The sequence below is a fragment of the Haliotis rufescens genome, unplaced genomic scaffold (assembly GCF_023055435.1).
Source record: "Haliotis rufescens isolate VD_foot unplaced genomic scaffold, xgHalRufe1.0.p SCAF_5, whole genome shotgun sequence".
NCBI lineage: Eukaryota > Metazoa > Mollusca > Gastropoda > Lepetellida > Haliotidae > Haliotis > Haliotis rufescens.
Window position 1 is genome coordinate 48,348,692 of NW_025964223.1, and position 25,828 is coordinate 48,374,519.

Consider the following 25,828-nt stretch of genomic DNA (forward strand, 5'->3'; position numbering starts at 1 on the left):
CTGTCAACAGTCCATTGGTGGAAGTAGTCCTGGCAATGAACTCTGGTACTATCAATTCTACTCCAATCTGTTGCATGAGTGAGGGAGAAGTCAATTGGGTCTTGCTCTTAAACTTTAGCTGCAGTTCTTCAATGCCTGTAGTACAGTCGCTTATTCATAAACTCTTTGTGGTGGGTGCAGCCATAATGCTAACAGTATCATCGACAGGTTGCACTTTGGGAATATATGTGGTGTTTTATATCCTTGAGGATTCAATTCTAGGACAGGGGAAAGATGCCTAAGTTGAATATTTCCTTCTATTGTCCCATGTAGAAAATCAGAGATGGAGCAAGAAATATGTCATCATGGAGACAGTTACATACATATGTTTAGTTGTAGGTGATGGTTGTGTAGGCTGCTGTAAAATATGTCTGATTTGGGCTGACAAAGTAGATCATAATGTTGATAGTGGAAGTGGATATTGGCCGGCTTCCAATCTGCTATCGATCGTGTGTGCCAAGCCCAATAAACATATAGTCTCCTTCAACAAACCTTGTAACTTTGTTCCCTCATGTCCTTGGAGATAAGCTTTTACCGTGGTGATGTCCATAGGAACCTGCACCAATGAGTGATGCAACTTGTCTTTCCATGGGTTGAATGCATGGGAAATCACCATCATTCCAAGATAGTTGAAGATCCCTGTCATAATATGACCATGTCCCTCGACAGTAATCTTAACTCTGCTAATGCTCACCCAAATATTGTCAGAGAAATTCAATTAGGATGCATAGCAGGCCTCTTCTCTCACAGACCTTTGGATAACCTAATAGTTTGAGCAATTAGCTTGGTGCCAAAGAAATCTGATCCAAAACTGCAAGGTGAGGCTGATTCCTGCCTCATCCATCATTTAAATTATCCAGAGGGTTCGTCGGTCAATTACTTCATACCTCCAGAGGTATGCACAGTGCAGTACACCAGTCTTGATCAAGCAGTCTCCATGATACGAAAATCTCATCATAGAATACGAAAAATCAGCAGGCATGCGGGTGACCTCAACCTCTGGCTACAATTCCTTATCAATCACAATGGCACGTTATTCCTGGAACAGGAGTGGGTCAGCACTCCACACCTTCAACCAACTCAATACAGACACACAGGGCAGCCCGGTTTTCGGAGCCTACTTTCAGGATCACTGAACAATGGCAGTTGGCTAGAATAATGTATACAGCAGAGGTGGACATTACATTATTGAAGCTTTTCTCTATAGTGCTTGCCATAAAAATCTGGTGCAGCAGCCTTGATCATTATATCGCCACCCAGGCAAACATAATTGCAGACGCTCTTTCGAGATATCAGTGGTCCCGGTTTGGGGCAGCAGGACATCAAGTGGACGATCAGGCAACTGCAATCATGCCAGACATTTCGCCCATCTTACCGCAAGAGTTAGCAAATAGGTGGCCAGCTCTGTGGAGGACCTATGATTCAGTGGTGAATCACTACAGAATATTCCGTGTGGCATACTCCCTGTCTGACATCTGGCCTGTACCTTTACATCACATTCTCCATTTCATAGCACACCTCTCCTTGCCATGTAGGTCACTGAGTACAGTGTGCCTATGTGTTAGCCTTGGCATCAGTGCAAAGGTTAAATTCTATGCAGAGCATGTGTAACCATTTTCTTGTGCAGAAGGCCATTGCCGGGATGTCCAGGCTCTCTCAGCATACTGATGCATGACAACCTATCACAGTGGAATTATTACTGTGCATCATGCAGCTCCTCCCCATGGTATGTAACAATTCATATGAAGTTTAACTTTTCTCCAGAGCATACCTGTTAAAGTTCTTTGGCTAGTTCAGGGTACTCAAAGTAGTAGCAGACTAAGCAAAAGATACAACACAGAGGGTATTTTTGTTATCACTATCCCCTGTCCTTTGCCAGTAATCTCTCTTAGATTGATGTAGCCTAAGAACATCAAAGACAGATCAGCAAGGCTGTAGCACTCGAATCTCTATCCAGGCCGCTCCTCAGTCCATACTAGGCCAGTCAAAGCCCTGACATCTTTCCTGACAGTACAGCCAGCAACAAGTGGATATTTATTCATGCAAGCAATCTCTTCCCCTTTAACAAAATTTCAGATTCAGACTGTGCTGAAAAAGATCTTACTTGCAACAAAAGGCAATAATAATTTCAATATTTATTCTTCACATTCCTTCCTTTTTGGAGCGGCGACAATGGCTGCTTTACAATGTTTCCAACTACAGCACATCCAGCATTTGGGGCAGTGGACATGAGTTGCATACAAAATTTACATCCGACACCTCAAGTGCTCAAATAATACTTACATCAGACTGCTTTGGGGGTTACAGGGCCAGCCTGGATCGTAGGGTCCAGTTATGCTGCCAGGCTGCACAACCACCTTAGGCCTCAGCACAGTAACCTTGGCCTTGGCGGGTGAGTTGTATGGGCAGCCAAGGGCAGTCTCAAATAGGACCAACTCAAGGGTCGGGTTGATTATCTTATACCTTGGAGGGGCCCATGCAGGTCCTTCATCATTATACAAATGGGGTCAAACGACCTGTGTCAGGTCCCTTCTAAAGGCTTATCTGCCTCCATCTTCCAGGATTTGCTCTACAGCTGCCTGCGCTGCCCAGCTGCCTCCATCATATAGTTGGCCATGTTTCCTCGGCTTGAATGGCGTGGAGCCAACAACATCCACGCCATCAACACAAAGCCAAAAAAATTAAATTGATGGATTGCCAACATAAGCGGCCACGTTGTTTTCTTCGTCCCTAAGCCGGCAGATTACATGGACAAGGTCCACCTCAACCACAAAGGCATGGAGGACCAACACAAGGCAACAGTAACATCCCTGCGGGAATAAGGCAACTAAAGCTCTTCCTCTAGCCTCCTACCTTCCTATTAAACCTCACAACAAACGCTATAAGCTAGCACTTAAAAGTCTGCCTATAATAATATTTAGCATTAATTCGTTAAATGGATTTATGAGCAGCATTTATTTTCTCTTGCACTAATTACTCACATAATAAGAACCATAAGCGTTGCGCTTTGGTACAGCTGGTATGCAGGATATTTTTACGCATGGAACAATTTGACCAGTCACCGTAGGGACTTCTCTCGCTACATGTATTTTGATTGCGAAAACATAATGTTGACATTAAATAGTCAAACTGCCTCAAATATGACTTTGAACGAGTCAAGGTATGGCATTTATGATATGTGTATCCATTCTCTTGCAACTAAAGTTCAAGGCGTCAACAGCGGTAATCTGACCATGGTTGCTGTAAATTATGGTGAGTTGTGCGACCTATTGATCACTTCGCACACGATTTCACCGAAATCATTGTTAACGTTATTATAATTATTGAATGAAATTTTTAATAAAATTAATACAATATTTTGCAAACATTAGTCCAGATAAACAATGAACAATTTGTTTATAACCAAATATCATAATATCATAATATTAAATTGCATACTTAAGTTCAGATTTGTTGACTGGTATTTCTAGTGTTATGTGATCGTGGTGATCAGGTTTTTGAGATAGGGGGAAAACATTGTGTCATTGGAAAACTTGAGTTTATTAAAAATGTAAGTAAATGTTGGGAGCCATACTTTACTGCGCTCTAAAACAGAGTTAGCGCAATATTAAAGAGCCCAATACCGAGGGAACACTGTACTTCTATTTTCTATCTCCTATAACAGTCAAAACGAAACCTCTCATGCGTAATCACTTCACTTCCGTGTTCAGCAACAACCTGTATTTACGTCACTTCAGATGTTCTACGTCATTTCCTCTGCCTTACATCTTTTCCTCTTACGAAAACGTGCTCACGTTTGCTATCACTTTCGGCATTCAACACTACTAAATTTCCCACTACTATTAATAAACTAATCAATAACAACTAATACTGGGTCCATGGCTGCTGCTTCCAAATCTTCGTGCCTGCTGTTTCTGCAGGAGGGAGTACAAAGTTCCTGGGCTATACCCGTTTGCCATGCCATGGCAGAGGGCTACAATTGTGCATATGGCGTGTAACCTGTCCTGTTGGTTCCATCCATACCTTGCCCTATATAATACACAATGATCTTATTTTCATTTATTGTCTTTACCTGCCTACTAAACCTAATAACATACCACCATACACTATCAGTATAAAAGTCTGCATATAATCTGTTGTGTATACGTAAATGTTTACTAATGAAATTCTGATGCATGTTTGGTAAATGTCATGAGTGCTACACCCATGATCCTGCATCAACACGAACAGTGATTATATATAAGTATGGTATGATATAAAAGCCATGTAATTTGTCCAAAAAGGAATTTCTGATACGGCAGCTGTGGTATCAATACTGAAAACCTGCTCATAGCAATTTTAGAGAAATAAGTGAAACAATAAGGGGTTACACTGGTCCAATGCATTCAGAGCTGTAAAAAGAAGAGATATGAGAAGGTAATGAATAGCAGTGCAAAGGACAACAGATACAATACAATAGTTCATGTAAGTTTCAGCAAAATTTACCTTTGGATTGTTTCATTTCACCTGGCATGGTGAAACGCCTGTTTTTGTATGAAGTTTGGAAATACAGCTTTTCCCATCTGACTTTCTTATCTTGAGATGTTACCCCATACTTATAATCAAAGCCAGCATTGCGTAGTGTCTTTGACATATGAACTTGGCAGGAATATTCTCTGATCTCATCCTCACATCTGAAAAACATCACACTTGACATTCATTATGAATACTCCAGTTGCATGGATTACATTTGTGATAGCAGTCATATTCTGACTTTAAAGCTGAAGGTTATGTTTTATAAAGGCAAGGGTGTGGAAATCTAAACCAGAGTATCACAGGTTTACAGTGTTAAAAGAAATTAATAATGGAACTCAAAAGGGTCTTAATGTTGAAAGTTAAACATTTTTGGGGGTCCCAAGATTCAAATACAACAGGAGCAAACCTAAAGGATATTACTCTTAATTTTGAACACTGAGTCCGGAAGTTCACCTGTAATTGATGTTATAAATCCTCAGAGGTGTTCACCTATCTGTCTTGTCTACCAAATTGTCAAATTCTTGGATACAATGATTTTCAAAGAAAACCTAAAACTTTTTTCTGTCCTTCATCATGTGCACATATTTGTCTTTCTTGAAAAGAAACTAATATCGGTTAGAACAAAACTCTGGTTATCAAGGTAATGAACATACTATGGGTATCCTAAAATGTAGCTCCACGATTGTTACTGGTGTGGATGCTGAAATGCTATCATGGAAATTATATTTTAACTACTTTTCCGTTGCTGATGTCCAATTATTTATGTTCATGAATTGTCTTCATCTTCACTTTTGAGGTTTAACAATATCAAACAAGAGGCCCATAGGGCCTGTATCTCTCACCTGGATATTTACGCAATCATGACAAAATACACATTTGCATTGTACATGTATATTATACTGCAAATATTTCATGATTTTGGCTCTGTCAGCATTTAAAATGTGTGGATGGCAAATCTGACAGCATGAACGTATTTCTCTAGATACAAATGTAACATAAAGATCTCAACCGTTTCCATGTTATGATCCAGGATAAATCATATTAAAGGTATTATTCTCTTCATAACAAACAAATGTATACAATGTATCTGTTTATTATAGGGTGGGGATAATATTGGTTTGCATGTTATGGTCAAGGTTCTAACTCCTTTAGGAGTGCTGGACAGATGAACAGAAGGGCCAGTCCTTGTAGCATATGTGCATTCCTCTCATTATACTCATCAATTATTACATGTGGTCATAAGTTGGGGGATCTTAACTGTGTCCAAGTTATAAACTCTTTTTAGCCCCGCCCCTTAGTCCCCGGGGGTGGGGTTGGGGTTGGAGGGCTACTCCATTTCTCTAATTTAAATCCCCACCATTGGAGAATGCTTCCAACCAAATATGGTTCATAACTATCCAGAGAAGAAGTCATTTAAAACAATAACACCAAATTACTCCTATTTGGCCCCGCTCCTCAGCCCCTTGGGGGTCAGCCTCTCAATTTGTACAATTTTGAATTCTCACCACTGGATAATGCTTCCAACCAAATATGGTTGATATCTATCTTGTAATTCCAGTGAAGAAGTCATTTAAAGCAATAACGTCAAATTACCCCTATTTGGCCTCACACCTCAGCCCCTTGGGGGTCAGCCTCTCAATTTGTACAATTTTGAATTCTCATCACTGGATAATGCTTCCAACCAAATATGGTTGATATCTATCTCTTTGTTCCAGAGGGGCGGTCGGGAAGCCTATTGGTTAAAGCCTTCGCTCGTCACACTGAAGACCCAGGTTAACTTCCCGACAAGGATACAATGTGTGAAGACCATTTCTGGTGTCCCCCACCGTGGGATGCTTTCTGAATGTAACCGTTTCATGAGTGAATCACCTTGACGGAGACCATGGCTTATATAGACACAACCATGACATATGACAGTTGTTGAGTTACTTATTTATAGTTTTTCTTCACTGACTGAAAACTAAATTCCATAACCTATTATCCTGAAGTTAAAATCAATTTTTACTTGATGTGACCTCCTGTGACCTTTCCATGACAGTTGTATCAAGTAGGGACCATAGGGCCTACAGAAGTCACACACATTCTAATCATATCTAAAACAAACCTAAATGTCATGTATTTAAAAAGTCTTTCAAATTCCCATCATAAAAACTTACCCAGTATACAAACATTTACAATGCCCCTCGATCACATGTCAGAAAAATTACTCAGGGGTATTTAAAAGGTATATAAGGTCTTGAACATATGTCCAAAGCACATGCTGGTTGAGAAAGCCAGACTTCAGAGTGATGTTACAGTTATTTTGGAGTGACTTTGCACTCCTACTTTGTCACAACATCAAAGCACTTTGTTTTATTGGGTAAGCCTAAAGACTAGAAACTGGTGTAAGTTAAGTGAAATAATTACAGTATTGACACGAATGAGAACTTCATGATCAATCATGATAGCCAAACACAGGATTTGGTCACACTAGCAACCTAATTCATCACCAAACAGAGGGCTACTTGTTTTTAATTCTGTTTTCTAAATGACCTCAATACCTTGCTGGCTGTTATTTGTTAGGTATTTGTTAGCTGCTTATTTTATCCTGCAGTCAGCAAAACTCAAGACATTTTAGGGCCATCTAACAAGTTGTTGATAGCATGAATAATGTTACACATTGTATGAACATGCTGAAAATCAGCAAATTATTAGTTTGATATTATGGCAAGCATTGGGTATTACGGATCTATCCTGAATCAAAATCTTCACAGGGATACAGCTCACCTGGATATGAAGTCTAAAATATCAACAAAGACAGTCACTTAAAAAAACTTGCTGTCAGCATTTTTTTTAAAAATATTTTCTTTTTAGATATTGAAGACTTAAAAAAAAAACACTAAAAATTAATGATTTGAACAAAACATGTCATCATAAAGAGACACATACATGCAAAAGTATCTCTATCAACTTACATATTTGGGTAAGAAATTAAATATTGAAAGCATACCTGACAAGTTTCATAATCCATCCATTTTCAAATCCTCTAAGTTCTGTTGGTTGAAATGCCACACTGACCTGGTCTGACTTTGGATCAAAATCAAACTCGCTTGATATTATGACATGGAAGATGACATCAACATCATCTTTGCTGAAAGAAAAACACAACATTAAATAAGCACAACTTTGTAATGGTGTTTCAGGTCACTTGTCACCCAGAAAAGAGGTAATCGGTACATTAATGACGGATGATTGTAAGTGTTTTCTATATTTTTTGTTTTCACTCAAGGTCAATGTAATATATACAGAAATAAACACATTTTGGCACCAAGTATGAACAGAATGAATCTACATTTTAAATGCTAAATGGTCTGCGTGCTTGGGATGAACAAGAGTGTTTTGTGCATAAGGGCTATTTCTTGACCATAATTTTACAAAGTGCAAATAGGGAATACTGTAAATATTACTAAATATGTCAATGTCATTAAGGTTTATGATTATTAGAGTTCACACCTTTCATTTAAATGAGTGAAAATTGAACAGATTAGCAAAGGATAGAGCCACAAGCTTCCATAGCTCACCTGTATTTTCTCAAATATTAACTTAGATACAGGTTAGAAATACAAGGATAAGAAGAATAAACAAAATGAATATAATCAAAGATATTGAAAATACAGTAACACTTGATAAACATGTAAGTAGATAAAAGGTTGTAGCTGGGTAAAAAAATCTGCATGTCAAATTTCATGATACATGCAAAAATAGCTCATCTGACAGCCCTGCTCAATTTAAATCAAATTTCTGTGAGTTATTGTTGGAGGCACCATAGTTGTGATCAGGCATGCAAAATTTCATCAACATATATAGGGCTTGTACTTTCAGAGATGCACCTTCTCGAGGCAAGGGAATTAACTTACTATAAAAGTCCATTTTCCACCCTTGCCAAACTAGGCTGGAATTCCGAAGTAACATTTTGGCCCGACTAACGAGTCTATGCATAGTCCAATCAAAATTGTAACAAACTAGATATTTTGCAACACTTTTTCATGTTTTTAATCCAGGTGCTCAAGTGATCTGATGCACTTTGCAAGGTAAGACTTGTTTTATTACAATATAGATCTTGATTATCAATCAGATCATCTTGACTGGGTGCCACCTTTTTGTTTGAAGCAAATGTAAGCGATATGAGAGATGGAATCTTATTGGTCAAGAGGAGGTTTGATTGGTTGGTTTGTTACCAACACCATGAAATCAGCAATATTCCAGCTATATGACAGCGGTCTGTAAATAATCGAGTCAAGACCAGACAATCCAGTGATTGACATTTTGAGCATCAACCCGAGCAATTGGAATCGATGACATGCATCAACCTAGTCAGCGAGCCTGGCAACCCGATCCCATTAGTCACCTCTTACTCAAGAGGAGGGACATGAAAGGGACATAACTCATAATAGCCACTGGTGGGGCTAATTCCAGCCTAGTTCAGCAAGGGTGGAGACTGGACTTTGATAGTAAGTTAACGCCTTTGCCTTGGGAAGATGTCAGAGATGTTGAAAATGCAGTAACACAAGATAAACAGATAGGTGATGATTAAAAAGTTGTAGTCTGGCTTAAAAACAGCACTGTCCCTCACATGGATATATATACTAATTGAAAAAAGGTAACTGTGCTTAAAATATGCAGTGTAAGTGTTATGTTTTAGAAAATAACAACACAATAATTGGTCATTCATCTGATCAATGTTTTATTATGACTAACTCATTGACAAAACCTGTATCTGGGGACACGTTACATGTGATAAAAGAAGGGTGTGGTCAGAACACATTAAACAAAGCATGACCCCTATTTGCATTGACAGGTGAGACTTTAGATTGAAAACAGCCTAGGGGATGTTGTTCCAAATCGCCCAACTGAGCCAGTGTTACCAGAGGATTCTGGTCCTGTCGTTCAAGCTTATCCTAGACCATGGGGGAAGAGGTATGGAGAAACATCTGGCCATAGCTGTACAAAAATGTTATGCTGCTGAAAAAGTCTGTTTCAACACATGCAATGTGGAGTTGGGCATTATCCTGCTGCAGCGTGACGTTACAACCCTGCATTTGCAGAAAGGGTAGAACATGATCTCAAAACGATTTCGTCCCGGTAGCGTATGCAATTAACAATGTTCAAACATTCTCCTGGATGCCTGTAGACCCGTGTACGACCATTCAGAGCTATCAAGATGAAAACTGGAGTCATCAGTGAACTGTATACTATCTCAGTTTTATCTTCTGACCTCCGATGATTTCTACAACAATGTATGCATGGCAGTGATGTGGAAGCAAAATTGGGGGTATCGCTGGATTACGGGGATAGATGTTGTGCTCCCTCCACTTATTGGTCTCAATCAAGAAATTGTCCGAGCTGTTAATTTGGCAGTTTGGTATCGATTCTGTAGATGCACCAAAGATGCTGAGGACCAGCCCATGGCTAGTCATGCGTGTTGCTCTGATGTAGTTAACGTCTCCAAAAGAGACTGTATTGTGTTTTGATCAACATTTCGGACAATTTCTTTTCATGCCATTCCTGTTTGCAGTATACCCACGGCGTGTAGATGTTGATTTTCATCAATTTTATTGAATGTGTGACTTTTTGTTTACACTGATATCAACACAACAAAAAGCTGTATCGCGGAATGAAGTAGTTCCTTAAAAGGAGAGGTGACATGAGCATACATGTATGCTAACATTGTTATACAGTGACATTTTCTGTAGTTTGTTTACAACAAATATATTAGAATCATATCATCATTAGATCAGAAAGTCTGTTAAGAACTACCTCAGTAAGTCAATCACAATGACAGCTAGTGTGTTGTAATACATTTACATCAAGAACAAAATGTCAAAATGGCCGACACGATAAATGTGATGGTGGATTTCTGAAGTTGTTCATGAACCTGTGGTGATTACAAGTGTTAGCTAAATAATCATTTTCTGATATTGACATTAAAAATATGTGCGTGTGTATCATGCCCCCACCGAACCCGAAAACATCAATGAATGAACATGTACATGCAAATTGTAAATCAGGACCTTAAAGTCTTAATAAATATGTATGGAAAGGTCAAGTTATTTTATTGAACTTTATATGAAGCAGTTACTAATACATGTAATCAAAATTAATGTCAACAACGACAGCCAACAAAAAACAGTTGCTGTCAGCATTGCTATTGAAATATTTACAATATATATACAGCCCGTATTCGTGTCTCTCACGAAAAGGGAATTCCCAAATCGAAAGCAAGGCTGTGACCTATTTTCTACCCTAGCCTACTTTTGTGTTGAGTTTAGTATGGCGGTAAACAGAAATCATGTCGGAAAAACGCCCTCAGTTTGTGACAGTGTAAATAACTGGATGATCAAGTAAGACAATCTAAACTTGAACATTTGAGAGGACTTAATTTTTCTTAATTGAAATCTACATGTGTATTGCATAATTGGTCAAACAAAGGACAAGAACGTGATTGACAAGGCAGTGTCCCATTTTCAACTTGATGGTACTTGTTGTGATAGGGACTGCAGACCAATGTTGGAAGTCTCTAAACCAAAACCATCCAAGCAAGCAATTTTCGGATTTTCAGAAACAGCTTCTCAGACGTTTAAATTTTCAAGGAGAAAACTGCTCCAGTCCATTCAGCAGCTATGAGTGCATTTTTCCACAATGTTCCCTTCAAAAAGGATTATAATTACTGAAACTGTTGGGATGTGTGTAAATGCGAACATCGTCATGATACCAAAAACAGATACAAAATCATGTCATAATATTTAATTATCATGTTTGATTACTTCCTTTACATACATTTCTTGATACAATCATCCTAAAAGTAATCACTCATGGAAATCATGACACATGTCCTGACATGAACAGATTTGTTATTTCATATACCGGTACATTCATATTGAAAATAAGCAACAATCAGTTTACAAACTCAATAACCATCAAGCCCCTTCCCCAGAAAGAACAAAATACAACACCTTATTAGTACTAGAAATTCTAGAAATACTACAAAAATCAACTGGTTCAAAATATGATTTGATTTTCCATTTATATCAAGAGATTAATATCAAAACGGTTACCTGATAAGTTAGAAAGTGTGAGGTGATTACACTATGAGATAGATAAATAATTTTGATGATGAAAAAAACTCACTAGACTGGTTAGGAATGAGCTATTATTTACTATTCAATTAAATTTCATAATTTGTCAGATCTGTGCTGTTGGAAATGTGGAAATTGAGATCATCATACCTGTGGTCCTCTGCTAACAGTACCCGGTACTCTGTTTTCTGATACTTGTTTTTTGGAAGCTGATCTATATTGGTCATAACTTGTACTTATAGATTAATAAGTAAAACTTTTTTTATAGTTCTGTCAACATAGTTATGGTGTCCACATCTGTAATAAGAAGTTCCACATGATTTATGGCAATGATTAATGATTTGTTTGTTTGTTTGTATGTTGTTTAACGCCACTCTCAGCAATATTCCAGCTATATTACGGCGGTCTAAATAATCGAGTCTGGACCAGACAATCCAGTGATTCACATCATGAGTATTGATCCACGCAATTTGGATACAATGACATACACCCCAGATCTTCACGGGTGTTTATGGTTTGTGCAATATTCTAAATCCCGATATATATTAAGTATCGCTGGGATTAGATGTGTTCCTTTCCCCAAACCTGTATGGTCGGTAGAAAAGTGTTTGAAGTGTGGATCAAGGCATGCAGTCCAATATCACAATAGGCCTACCTAGTATTTCAAATTCCTTATGCAGTAAAAATTTGTTAAACAAGGAAATATAGTCATTGCAAATGAATAATCATGCTCTTGTTTTATTTGTTATATCTTATTGAATGTTAATGTGTATTTCAGGGTGTTAAAATATAAACACACAACTTGGTTATTGCCAAGACATCAACAAACCGAATCACACCTGTTGCCATGTTGTCATGTTATCCAGTAATGCACACACATTCTGCTACAATTTTTAGGGGCATCAAAAATGAGGCGCTGGTAAAAAAATAAAGCTTTGTTACCTCCCTCAGTTTTAAACAAGCAGGACCGATTACATTGTTCAAGATGGTTTGTGATGTGACAGTATCTAGAAGGCTAACTGAAGGCCCATGTATGAGCGAGACAAGTGCGAATTGAGGCCCTTGTTACAATCTGACTTGCATCTCATCTGAGTGCAAATTGAGGATCGGGTACCTACCTGAAAACACATTTTTAAAGGGGTAATGACCAAATATATTATTTTCAATATGACTGCCAAGGCAGCGATACTAAAATTCAGATTCAAACCTCTTGAACATTGTTGGGTGTTTTCACTGGTGGGAAAAAGCATGTGAAGTTTCAGCTTCATTGGTTCAGCAGATTCTGAGGAGATGATGTTTACAGTGCAAGAAATGCATTTTGAAAGAATTTAAGGACATATGGTCCAGAACAGAACATACATGTTGTGACCCACTACTAACTACACATATATACCAAATTACACTTTGAAACATAATGGCTGAGTAATGGACATAAATCAGTATGGATAAAGGGCACAGGTCAAATTAAAGTCAAAATTCAAAATATCGCAAAATAAATAAATCATATATGTTGAGCCCCATTGCTAATAACACATTTACTAAATTATTAAACATTATGAACAAAAATGATGGAAATGATTGAAAACATTTATTTCAATATGGCTGCTTGTATACACAATATTCAAAAAAGATTCGAGCCCCCTTCAGGTGTCATCACTGGGAACTAAAGTGTGGAGTTTCAGCTTGATTGGGCAAGTGGTAACATGTTTCTGAGAAGATGTTTTGAGGATGGATGATTCATGATATTCTGCATTTTCAAATATGGCCATTAGCCGCCATATTTGATTTCGTACTTGGTACTACACATATGTGACTAGCTCCCGTTCCAGGTTTCAGTCCTCTGGCCCTGTAAGTTTTTGAGAATTAGGAAATTTTGTTTCTTCACAGAGTAGTGAATGTAAACTACATATATAAAAAAGAGCCTAAAAAAGCCATAAGAAGAGTTAGGCACTTGGGCCTATATATGTCATCAGAAAAAAATTGAACATTTAATTAAATACACACAAAAGGCCCCTTCTCTGGGAAAAATAACTCAGTCTTGATAAGTATCTCTTAGATGAGCTAACTTAAGCAGTTTCTCAGAAAATCTGTCCCCACTGCAGATGCTATGCACCAAGTAAAATAACATGGATCAACTCTGTAAAAGAAAATTTACAGGACCAATTTTCTAACTCAGTCTTGACATGTAGCTCTTGAAAACTTTCATTCGTGTAACTTCAGTAGTTTCTTAGAAAACTTGTCCCCATTTGACACAGTATGCACAAAGTTGAAAATCATGGAGCAAGGGCCATAAAACTTTAAAAAAAGAATTTACAACACCAATTTTCGAACTCATTTGAGATCAATGACAGTCAACATCAGTCTGTCAAATTAAATTTCTCTGACTTAAATAGTTTTGAGAAAATTTGTCCCCTTCTCAAAGGGGACAGACAGATGAAAGAACAGAAGGGCAGATGGACTGATGAACTCCATTCCTATATCCCCCTCCCCAGTTTGTGGCTGGGGATAAAAATGAAAAATGATAGATGGACCACTGGACAGACCGATCATGGACAACATGGTACAACATAAACTCATTTTGACTTTTCAGTCAGAAGAGAGAAAAAAGGGTAAAGAATATAGTTTTGCAAATTGTCTGTTGCACAAAACTGAACTTCTTTCAAGATTCTGGGTAAAAAAATCACTGACACAAAGTCTAACCTTGTTAAGACTTGTGGTTTTTGAGAATAATATATATGATTCAATTGAACCCTGTTGTAGTATTTCATGTCCTCTCAAAATTTTAGATTAGTATTTCAGATGCTGATGCTTACCGGTACACACTTTCCACAATTAAAACTAATATTTTTTTCAAATTTAAAAAAACCATTATTCTATTCCATGAACATATTACACTTCCCTAAAGACCTTAATGCAGTTATTAACGTGCCAACACCAGTTCTCCTACTTATATTGTGTATGCTTATGTTTACATTCTAAATCTGCCAACTAAGAAGGAATTGCAAAATAGTTAAGTCTTTGTTGTGGAAGAATGCTGCTTCTTATGCCACTGCCAAGAGGTGTGCATGGGAGGGACAGCCTTGAAGATGCCCTCCTCACTCCTGTCAGAAGGCCTGTCACATCAGAAATGATCCTTACAACACATCTGTGATGTCATTCTATTGTTATACATTATCTTGAACTAACATTTTGATTAATTTGCACTAAGACTGAACTATTTAAAAAATATTTTGACAGGTGAATAATTTTAAATTTTGTCGGAAAATGTGTCCCCAGGGGGGTTTGAACCCACATCATTTGATTTGAGGACATGTAATTATCTACCTCCGCTGCGGCGACACATGAAGGTGTGGTGTGAAATTAACTATTAAATATTTTCATTATTTTGCATAATGCATGAAAGCTCAAACATAATATGTATAATGTTGTGTTAGAACATTTTACCTGTAGCAATGTTCCTATTTATAGCAATTAGATAAACCTTTGACCAGACATATATATATATATATATTTCCTTATTCGGGGGATCCATATTTCCTATCATCCCTGTCAGCATGTATTTATGTGCATGTAATTGATAAAATTCTGGTTTAGGTCCTCACAAAATTATGAAGAGCCGTGTACCATGCATTATAAATATAAGCTTGCGACGGAGCTTGGTGCACGTGCAACATCATTAGAAAACGCATTCCTGTGCATCACATAAGGGAAACTCATCCATTGTATTAATAAAGACTACAGAGTACTGGTTAATTTTTCAAATAATTTCCACAAGAGAATATTTTGTCAAAGTATAAAAGTAGGGATGTGTTTTAAGTAGGTGACTCTCGTAACTATCAATTCCTTAAAAACAATGGGCCTCTGCTTCATTATTTTTAAGAAATGGAGAGTTACTCTCACATTCCCTTCTACAGAGCCATCATGAAGTAATGATGACCAACTGCCTCAGGCTAGGCATTTCCAAGAAGAGAGTACATTCCATTATCACAGAAATTTTGTCAATAAGGAAATTATCAGCTCATTGGGTTCCAAAGCTTCCGACATCTAATAAAAAACAAAAACAGGCACAGTGACTATGGATGAAAGCTTAATTTTTTATCTTATCCATCTCTCACTATGCATATCTATGTGGAAACGTTCTTAAACCATACTTCCATCTTCTAAAACATTCACCCAAACACACCCATGCAAATCTATGGTAATGACCAACAATAGGTGTGCTGAATATTCTTCTTAACATTCAGAGATGTCATAGGAGGGTGGACCGTAAATCCAAGGCAAAATATTGTCCAAGGATCGCAGGAGAAAAGAATCACGTGATAATCATTTGACTTCTAAGAATAGGAATCAGCGCTCACCCTCTCAGGAGCGATGTTCAGGATCTGGTCATTGCTCTCTCTCTCCCACTAGACGATTCTCAGACAGGGATCTTCACATCGCTCATACGTTTGACACTCCCCAGAGCGATGGAAATCTTGGGATTACCCACATGAGACGAGGTCCTTTAGATGACTGTTCCTCAGACCTTTCACTATCAGGAAGCTTGTCTTATTACAAGGATCGGTCCCCCGCTGTAGATTATCATCAGCGTGGGAGCTACAGCTATTGGGACTATACACAGTACAACTCCTACATGGATCCGCCACAGGGATGGGATGGTTATTTTCCCTATAGGGATACTTACAGACACTTGCTCCCCTTTTTGCCATCAACCTACAAGCCTGACAAGTTGCAGCTACAACAAACTGCTTCAGCTGTGGATCGACTTTCAGGGGTACCATTGGCCAGCTCCTCCAATATTATGCTCCCTCCTAGACCTGTATTGTTGGACATTTCATCTAACCAAGATAAGGCTTTTGCCTCATTCCATCAACTCCATGATCAACTTCAAGTTGAAGATACTGGTACGCATGGGATGTCAGTGACGTTAACTTCCACGGAGTTTGACAGTGATTCATTCACGCTATTCCAGAAACATACGTGTTCATCACTATTCTTCTGCCATGCACCTTTATGGTCACAGTTAGACAGCTTTCGAGAACTATTGTTACTTGCTTTACATTTTGATTTTGATTGCTTAATATTTACATCTACACATAAGCTTAAAGGCTCCACTTTGGCGACCTACATGTACCTAGCAGCGATTTACTCCCACTGCCACTACTTCCGGTACGATAGTCTCTACTAGGTCTCTCCAAGCATTCATCCACTCCTATAAATTGGCGGACTAATATTCTCGTCACCGGCCCACTTCGTGGACCTCAACATACCCTGCAACATCTGACACCCGGGGATTATAAGCCAATGGCAGATAAAGACTTCAATGTGTCTCCAATAGAATGCGAACGCTGACCCCTGGCCAAAAATGCGACTCAATATGAATGCGACACCCCCCTCCTCTCAAGCATCAGTGGATATGTTATCTAAATAAAATGTCCTCTGTCAGGACATGCCTTTGAATCAGTTGCAAAGAACAAAGACACCGTGTTGCGTCTGGCATCTGTCTGGACTTGCAGGTGTGATCAGTGATGACGGAAGTGAGTAGAACTCTTGTCTTGCCCCCAGTAGTGACAATTCACAGGATGTAATTAGTGTCTGAATGACATTGTTTATATACTTGTTACAATTGCTGCTCAATAAACAGTGATTTGGAATACATAGTTGTTTGTTTCCAGCGTATGTCTAAGTTGGTATTTCTGCTATCCAAAATGTCTTATTGTTGATATAAATGAGATGTTTAGTAATGCGAGCCAAGACCACTCGCATTTTTCACATTTAATTCACGATCGCGTTAATTTCAAGATTTACAGTATTGGTTCACAGAGACTCTTCATTCCGCAACTGCATCCATCTCAGAAATTTCACGTGCCATGCTCTTTTTTTGATTATACAAATGGCTGTCATTTTGCTTACGATTGTATATACATAATAAATCCTTAAACATTAACCTAGATGTTGAATCTTTTTTTATTGTGAGATTTCCAAGACCAAATCCATTTTGGAGGGTGGATTAACTGAAGTGACGGTTTAGTCTTCAACATTGAAGGCATATAGGGCGAGCATGTTACAAATATAGAAAGGTCTGCTGAACTGCTCACCTCTGCCTTGATTATTTATTATGTAGGCTTTCGGTTAGAAGATCCTCTTCTGGATATTGTCAATCATTCCTCTTCACGTCCTGGTTCGGTTTATGCACTTGAATGTGTTTCATAACCTTGACGTAACGTTAAAGAGATGCCGAACAGTCACACCCTATTGTCTATGGGACATAGCCCTGTGACTTGTTCGAAGAAAGGATACGGTTCCAGGATCAATCGAACAGCAGTTTTGTCTATGCATTTAGAGCTATGCGGCCATTCTATGAATGACGTCATACATGAAAACAAGTACAAGATGTATTCCCGATCTCATGCTGTTTGGTTCGAGTAACGTATCGGGATTGTTAACACCGTTTGAACGTGTGTCTTTCCTTCTCACAGTTAATCCAGCTTCCTCGCGAAAATCTTACTGTTGTAGTTTACACAGGCTAGGGTATCTGTGGCCCACAATCCAACCGAGGGATAAAATGCATTGTGTGAGATAGCATAAGCTTAAAAATGTGGAAATTTTAGTATGTATGGCTATGGCCTCCATGTTCTGAGATGCCAAGGGTGTCATCATGGTGGACTATGTCCCAAAAGGCCAGACGATTAAATGGAGCATATTATGCTGCACTTTTGAGGCAATAACAGTGTGATATTGAACAACAGTTATCATTGTTAATATTTATAAGAATACTACCTCTATTACATATCTGCCATTAATCCTGTATTTTGGCTTCAATCACACCAAAATTTTCAGATTTTCAACAGACTTCCTCTTCACTGTCAATTACACACAATTAGTTGCCGCCAAATAGTCTCACAACTACCCATGCCGTGACGTCAGAATGGCGACCATATCGGTTCTTGGCTATGAATTCTGGAAGTGATCTTATGTTATAGAAGTCCAATGTTGATCATAGGTAAGACTAGAATAGTCTGAGGCATGTAACTCCGAAATTCTTGCTGCCGTAGCCATGGCTAACAGAAACAATGTTTTCCTGGCTTTTTTAAGTTAGGTAGCCTTCGCCATGGCTTCGTAAGGTTCCGTTAACAGTGCCGATAATACCACAGATAGATTCCACTTGGGGAAGGTACGAGGGGTCTTGATATCTTCTAGTAGAGAGGATTGCATTAATCTGTTGAGGATGGGATGGTTTCTGATAGACAATCCATCATGTTGAAGTACAGAATGAAGGGATCTGTAACCTTCTATCATCCCGTGTCTGAATTTATTGTCTTGACGTAGATTAAGAAGGAAGTTCACTATCATAGGGATTGACACAGCATTATCAATAATCCCTAGTCGTCTTCTCCACTGGACAAACTTGTCCCATTTGTTGTCATATCAAAGGGAGGATGAAGGTCGCCATGATCTTGCCATAGCATCAGAGGCAAGCTCAGTGTAACCGGATGTTTGCATCTTCTGCTTAGCAGAGACATCCACCACCTCAGCGACTTGCTGGGTTGATTTGTATAATGTATTGATGTATATAATGTCTTGGACCGGAGTGATCTCTGACTTGGTAACGTAGGTAAGTCATAAGCTGGACCAAGAATGTCATGTTCTGATGTAGCTGATTTTTCCCTTGGTCTGCTGCTAAGAAGTCGTCCAGATAACCATGGATTCAAACTAGCTGGAGATGGGCGAACTTGATGACTGGCGCTGTTATCCTGGTGAATAGGCAAGGTGCTATTGCTACCCCGAATGGTGGGACTTGGAATTCGTAGCATCGGCCATTGATTGTGAAGCGTAGATATTTCCTGAGATGATGAGTGTATCGGGATGTGAAGACATGCATTTGTAAGATATAGGCTGATAATCCAGTCTCCCTTCTTCAACGTCGACTGCAACTTCTGTATGGACTCCATCTGGAAATTTGGAGGCGGTACCAGATATCTCTTGTTGAGGGTCTATAGATCTATTACCATCCTCATCTCGGTTGTGTTCTTCTTCGGGACTAAAAAGACTGGGGAGTAAAAACCTTTGATGTTGTTGGACTCCTTTAGTTCCCGAATGGCCCGCTTCTTTAGTAGTTTCTCGATGGCCAATTCTGCAGCTGCTAACTTGGCACTTGTCAGGTGAAATCTTCGACACGCGACGTGTATGTTCAGGCTCAGATGTTTCCTGAAGTGTAACTTGTAACTGTGAGCCACAACGTCTAGAATCCAGTGGTTGGGCGTAGCTTGCTTCCAATTTCTGGCAAATGACAGAAGCGCCCTCACTGGGCCTGGAGTTGGCGTTATGTTGAAAGACGGTAGGCATAAATCTCAATCCATAGACGTAACCAGGTCAAAAGGGTCTATAATGTCAGAGGGGGTTGTAAGGAAGTCAGAATTTTTGTTCCCCTCTGCCGCTTGATCTTTCACAGCAATTATATCCCCCCGTTTCTTGTAGTCTGGCTGGCGAAATGAGTCCTGCGAAGATTGTGGCTTGTCGTACCTCCGCCTCGGTTAAAACGAATCCTTCCCAAAGGGGACAAAATTCTTCTTAGCAGGCTCTTTAGACGCAGATGACTTATGGTCCCAGGGTCGCTTGTGAGAATATAATGACTCAAGAGCTCTCGCCGCAAGGTCTATAGTTGAAGTCTGGTAATGCTTGACTGTATCTTGCTTCACTTCATCTATCGCATTTCTGAGTTTCCCCTTGAAAGTTGTGGCCACTGATATCGGTGGCGACTTCATGAACAAGATACGGCCCTTGACCTAATCTGGGAGCTGTTGTCGCTGTAGTCTCAGTAACTGTGAGGAAGTCCAGACTTTGGATGATAGTAAATCTTCCAGCATCTTGACGACCGAGTCAAGGAGGCTGTGGATTAGTTCGATTTGATCGGTCCTAATAGTCATGGGTGTCTACAGCTCAATTGCTTCATAGGATGATTGTTGAGGTGGTATTATGTGTCTGATTCCGGCAACGAACCAATTGATATATGCCCCGATATCCATGGAGTATTTGGAAACCGATGCTCAATCCTTGAAACGTGATGCTGATAACGTAACATTCATGTCAGGATTGCGTACTAATTTGTAGAAATCTTCAACCAAGTATTGGAACTCCGGAAGTGTAACATCATGCGTCTTGTTTAACTTCCATTTCATTATATCCCTCAGCTTCTGCCCCGTAGTGCTCTTCATCCTCCGGTGTCCATGATTCCGGTATAATCTGCTTCCGTGTGGCTTCTAACAGTAGCCATGCCGTGGCTGTCCTTACGGCTGGCTGGCTGGCTGGGTAATCCTGTGGAATCCGTGTGACTGGCTTGGGTCCTGTTGGATGGTCAAATGGTAAGCCGTGGTCATTAGGCTGGGTAGCTGTGGGTGGCTGTCCCATGGAGTCGCACATGCGGCGGTCGTACGGTTTCTTCATGGATGGGTGCCTGGACGGCTTATCAGTTGACCGGAATGTTGTGGGAGGCAAGCCCGTGGGGTCATACGGCGCCTGGCTGGTATGGCTGGTTGGCTTGGTTGCCGTGGACGGCCTGTCCATGGATACCGCGTAGCTCATGTCAGGTATTGTTCTCTGGTCTAGTGCTGACTTGGTAGCTGGTCCATGGGTTGGTAACCCGGATCCACACTGTGGCCCATGGCCTTGCCGTGGTCCCTGGGCTGGCCATGCAGCTCAGCATGTAGATCTTGAGTAGCATGGTCCATGGCCGTGGACGAAGCTCTGGTAGTCTTAGCCAGAGCTACCGTCGCGATCTTAGCATCCATATCCGACAGCTTAGAGTCAAGCATGTCCTTCATCATCTCCTGCTGTTCTCTCAGAAGTTGTTGGATGAGACTCATGGTGAGAGCAGGCGCTGGGGTTGATACTGATTTCTCAGTGCTGATATTGACAACTTTTTTCTTCTCCGCCTCTCTCCTCTTGGCCTTAGTCGCGCACTCTGACATATATCTCTTCGGATGTGCGGATACATTTCCCACATATCTTCTCCAATGTGCAGGTCTTCCCTCTGCACTTTGTGCAGTTTACATGAGGATCTCCAGTGATCATAAATTGATCACACTTCTTACACCTGGGGGGTGTGAGACTGCATGGCGACCTTACAAACCCAACACCAGCTATACTCACATGTGTGTAGTCTCTTCCAGCAGCACTATTACTTTAAATATATATCTATTTATATGTCTGTTATTACAACAATCTTATTAGAATAATCTTAGATTAATGTGACCTAATATCAAGTGCTAAATCGTCTCTACTATAATAGTAGGTGTTCACTTTAGCACACACAGGAAAAACTTGATATGGCCGTCATTGTGACATCACGGTGTGGGTAGTTACAAGACTACTTGGTGGTAACTAATCATGTGTAATTGACAGTGAAGAGGACATCTGTTGAAAATCTGAACATTTTAGTTAGTGTGATTGAAGCCAAAATACAGGATTTATGGCAGACATGTGATAGAGGTAGAAGTTTCATAAGAATTATTTTGAATACGAGATGTGGTAATCTCAGAAAAGGTGAGCTCTTCCATCAGGACAATGCGCCAGTGTACAAATCAGTTATTGCCATGGATACAATCGACGTATGTGACTTTAAAAGTCCTTCAACACCAACCTTATTCTCCTGATCTGGTTCCCAAACATGAACAAATCTCTAGCCGGAACCCATTTCATCTCAACAGATGAAGACATAGCAGTGGAGAACTCTCATTCATCCACAACTTGGCCCTTACAGCAACACATTTACCTCCTGGTGTCATTCTCTGTCATTCAGTGTATGTTCATGTCAACAATCTTTAAATTATACAAATTTAATACATTAAAGGACCTACCCAGCTTCATAAAGTTTCTGCTCTGAAGGCCTTGTGGTGCATATAGATATCATTTTCCTTTTAAAGTTTGATTACGAATGTTACTGACCTTTTGGATTGGCTGTGATGAACCTGAGCTTGAGATTCCTGAAAGATAAGCAAGAAGGATAAGAAGAAGAAACATTCTCTGCTAAACAGACATCCTCAAATTGCGTTCATTAAATTACCCAATGATACACACATAACTGGCACTGGGGCATGGGGGCATGGGGCCATGGGGCCATGGGGCCATGGTAGCCATTTTAAAAATCAGACTCGAAATTCATTGGGTAAATATTCTTGGTTCAGTGGTTGCTTGTAAGACTGCAAGGATATACATTTTAAAAGAACATAAGTAAATAGTTAAAGTGCAAAGGTCATATAAAGGTCAAAATTAAAATATCAGAAAATCTGAACAGAGATGTTCAACCCCAGAGCTACCTACACACATACCAAAAATCATTACATTCAGAAAACAAAAGGCATAAGTAGGTGTTTCAAAAAGGTTTCTTTAAGGAGTGAGTGAGTTGGGTTTAATGCCGCTTTGAACAGTATTCCAGTTATACTAACTCCTTCATCAGGTGAATCACCTGAAGGAGACCCGTGAAGATTCCGGGGTAGAATAGGTCTTCAGCAACCCATGCTTGCCGTAAAGGGCGACTATGCTTGTTGTAAAAGGAGACTAACGGGATCAGGTGGTCAGGCTCGCTGACTCGGTTGATGCATGTCATCAATCCCAATTGCGTGGATCGATGCTCATGATATTAATCACTGGACTGTCTGGTCCAGACTCAATTATTTACAGACCGCCGTCATATAGCAGGAATATTGCTGAGTGCTGCGTTAAACAAAAAACCAACCGACCAACCAACAACCTGAAGGAGTAGGTATATACAGTCAAGTCCCGTTAATCCGACATCAATGTTTGCATATGATTATATCGGAATAACGAGTATGTCGGATAAACGAAATTAAGGAGTATCAACGTTCGTGAACGAAAATCAGACATCTAGACAATAGATAACAATTCAAACACGTAATAAAAAAATATAGATTAAATATTCATATTGTTATGTTACATTGTTGACAGAATATGTTTTCTAATCATGCAACCTCTAAAGTTGATCACAAAACAACTGTTACGGACTGTATGACTTATTCAAAATACTTTAAAAAGCATAGTCTGGAATGGAAGTCGCAACTTTGAAACTGCTACTGCAAAGCTTAAGAAAGCCGCTTTCGAAGTGGCTGACGTTGACTTCCTGTTAATCATTTCATTGGTAGGTCATAGTTCGCGAAAGGTTGTTCTGACGTGACCTGGAATGGGATGCCCTCTCCGAAAGCGAGAACATGTATCTAATTTTAATGAGATTGAGGTCATCTAAGCATGTGATTAATCCTGTTTTCTTTATTTAAAACATTAATTGTTTATTGTTAGACAAGTTTATCTCTGTTATATGCAGCTACCACCCGATTCGTATCGCATCAAAACATGGTCTGTGTACTCACTGGCAGATGACCACAGAGTATGCTGATCACCGTTGGATTAACGAGACTGATTAATGAGTGATTTAGGTAATTCGTTGCAAATTGCAAAGTCAGAGTGCGCGACTGTCGGATTAACGGGTCTAAATGGCACTGATTTAATCGGTTCCCATCATTAGTGTCAGATTAGTGTCAGGTTAACGAGTGTCGGATTAACGAGACTTGACTGTACTCCGATATGTTGTGTTTGTCATAATAAAGAAGTTGACATCCATAAATTCTCTAATGTGTACCACTTCTAAATACCTTTCAAAGACTTGAAGGTTTTTGTAGCTGAAATATTGTAAATTTGATTTGAATTCAGGTGCTATCATAGTAGGAACAGCTTCATAGGTCCAGATTGTCTCAGATTAGATGATGTTTACACAGTGAGGAAATACATTTTGAAAGCAATGATGAGTAAGTTCAATAGGCAATAACTGCAGATATGTTGAGCCTCACTATAACTAGAAACATAGTTACATTTAGAGCATGCTTAAAACATCAAACAAAGGTTATTGATAATGATTCAAGAAACTAACTTTTTTACATCAGTGCCCAATTCCTGTATTTCGTCTGTCATCACATTAAAAAATCTTTAGATCTTTAACAGAAGTCAAAACCTCTTTACATCAATGCCCAAATAAACTAGAGGGATCGTTGGGTTCTGACAACTAATAACACCCTGGATAACAGTCTTAACAACAGAGTTGATTGTTGAGGCCTGCAGCAAAGAAGTCCAAATGAGGTGTGTCCCACACCAACGTTATCCATTGGAATGCCTACAGGTGAAGAGACCACTCAGTAGTCCCCATACTCCCTGTCGAGATATGATGTCCACTAAGCTGTTAAGTTTCCCCAGTGTCTCGTCCAGGAATGTCCACCAATTTGGAGAACAAGTTACTGGGATGTCTCATGTTGACGACCACACTGAATTAATCCAAACCTGGATTGGACGAAGGTGAAGCCTCCCTCAATTAGTCATGTCTTGAAGAGATGTCAGAAATCTGAGTAGCGACATCCACCAGTGAAGCTGGATGGGACAGTATGGTTGGGATAATCTGCCACATCAGAGACCATCTGCAGCATCTTCTGGTGGACAAAGTATTCCTTTGTGGAGCTGGAATCTGGCTCAAATATAGGCAATATCTTGTACCAGGTTGACCTCTGACTTGGTTGGGTGAACCAGAAGCCCAAGATGAGACAATAGTTGGATAAGGAAGATGGTGTTCTGATGAATCTAGATCTTGTCCTGATAAGCTGATATAAAGTCGTTGCAGATGCACTTGTTAGACCTGAGCAAAAGTACTGTAATCAGGTGAAAAGCCAAAGTGTGATGGATATGAAGAACGGAAATAATAGGAACTTGTACTTGCATCCATTAACTGAGAATTGTTTCCTGCATCCAGGGTGAATAGGCATGTGTATGTATGCATCTTGGAGGTTGAGGCTGATCTTGGAGTTTAGTCAAAGGAAGCATCAGGAACATGTTATGTGGCCTGATCTGTAATGATCTGTAACGTGGCTGCTGGAGAGTGAAATGCTTCTGTGCTGTGGAGGTGGTCCCATGGCACCATGCATACTCTGAGGTACCACCTCTTCTTGCATAGGGGCTTTGAGGTTAGGCTTAAGAAGATAAAGTTTCTCATCTAACTCAGCAAATGAGTCGGTGTTATCAATTGATGGTTGACTGGGATATAAGATTGAGACGAAACCATTCCTAAGGTACATGTTGAAGGTGCTCATCTCAAGCCATAGAAT

The 25,828-nt window shown here is 39.6% G+C and overlaps 1 protein-coding gene across 1 annotated transcript in view; it reads right to left on the reverse strand.

Moving 5' to 3' along the window:
- Positions 1–25,828, reverse strand: part of LOC124137117 (E3 ubiquitin-protein ligase rnf213-alpha-like) — a 389,816-nt gene that overhangs the window by 341,384 nt on the left and 22,604 nt on the right. Inside the window, exons 4-6 of the mRNA XM_048383821.1 lie at positions 22,614–22,651; positions 7,544–7,684; positions 4,525–4,712 (exon numbers count right to left, since the gene is read on the reverse strand). Coding sequence (XP_048239778.1) covers positions 4,525–4,712; positions 7,544–7,684; positions 22,614–22,651 — 367 coding nt within the window. The remainder of the gene's footprint in view (positions 1–4,524; positions 4,713–7,543; positions 7,685–22,613; positions 22,652–25,828) is intronic.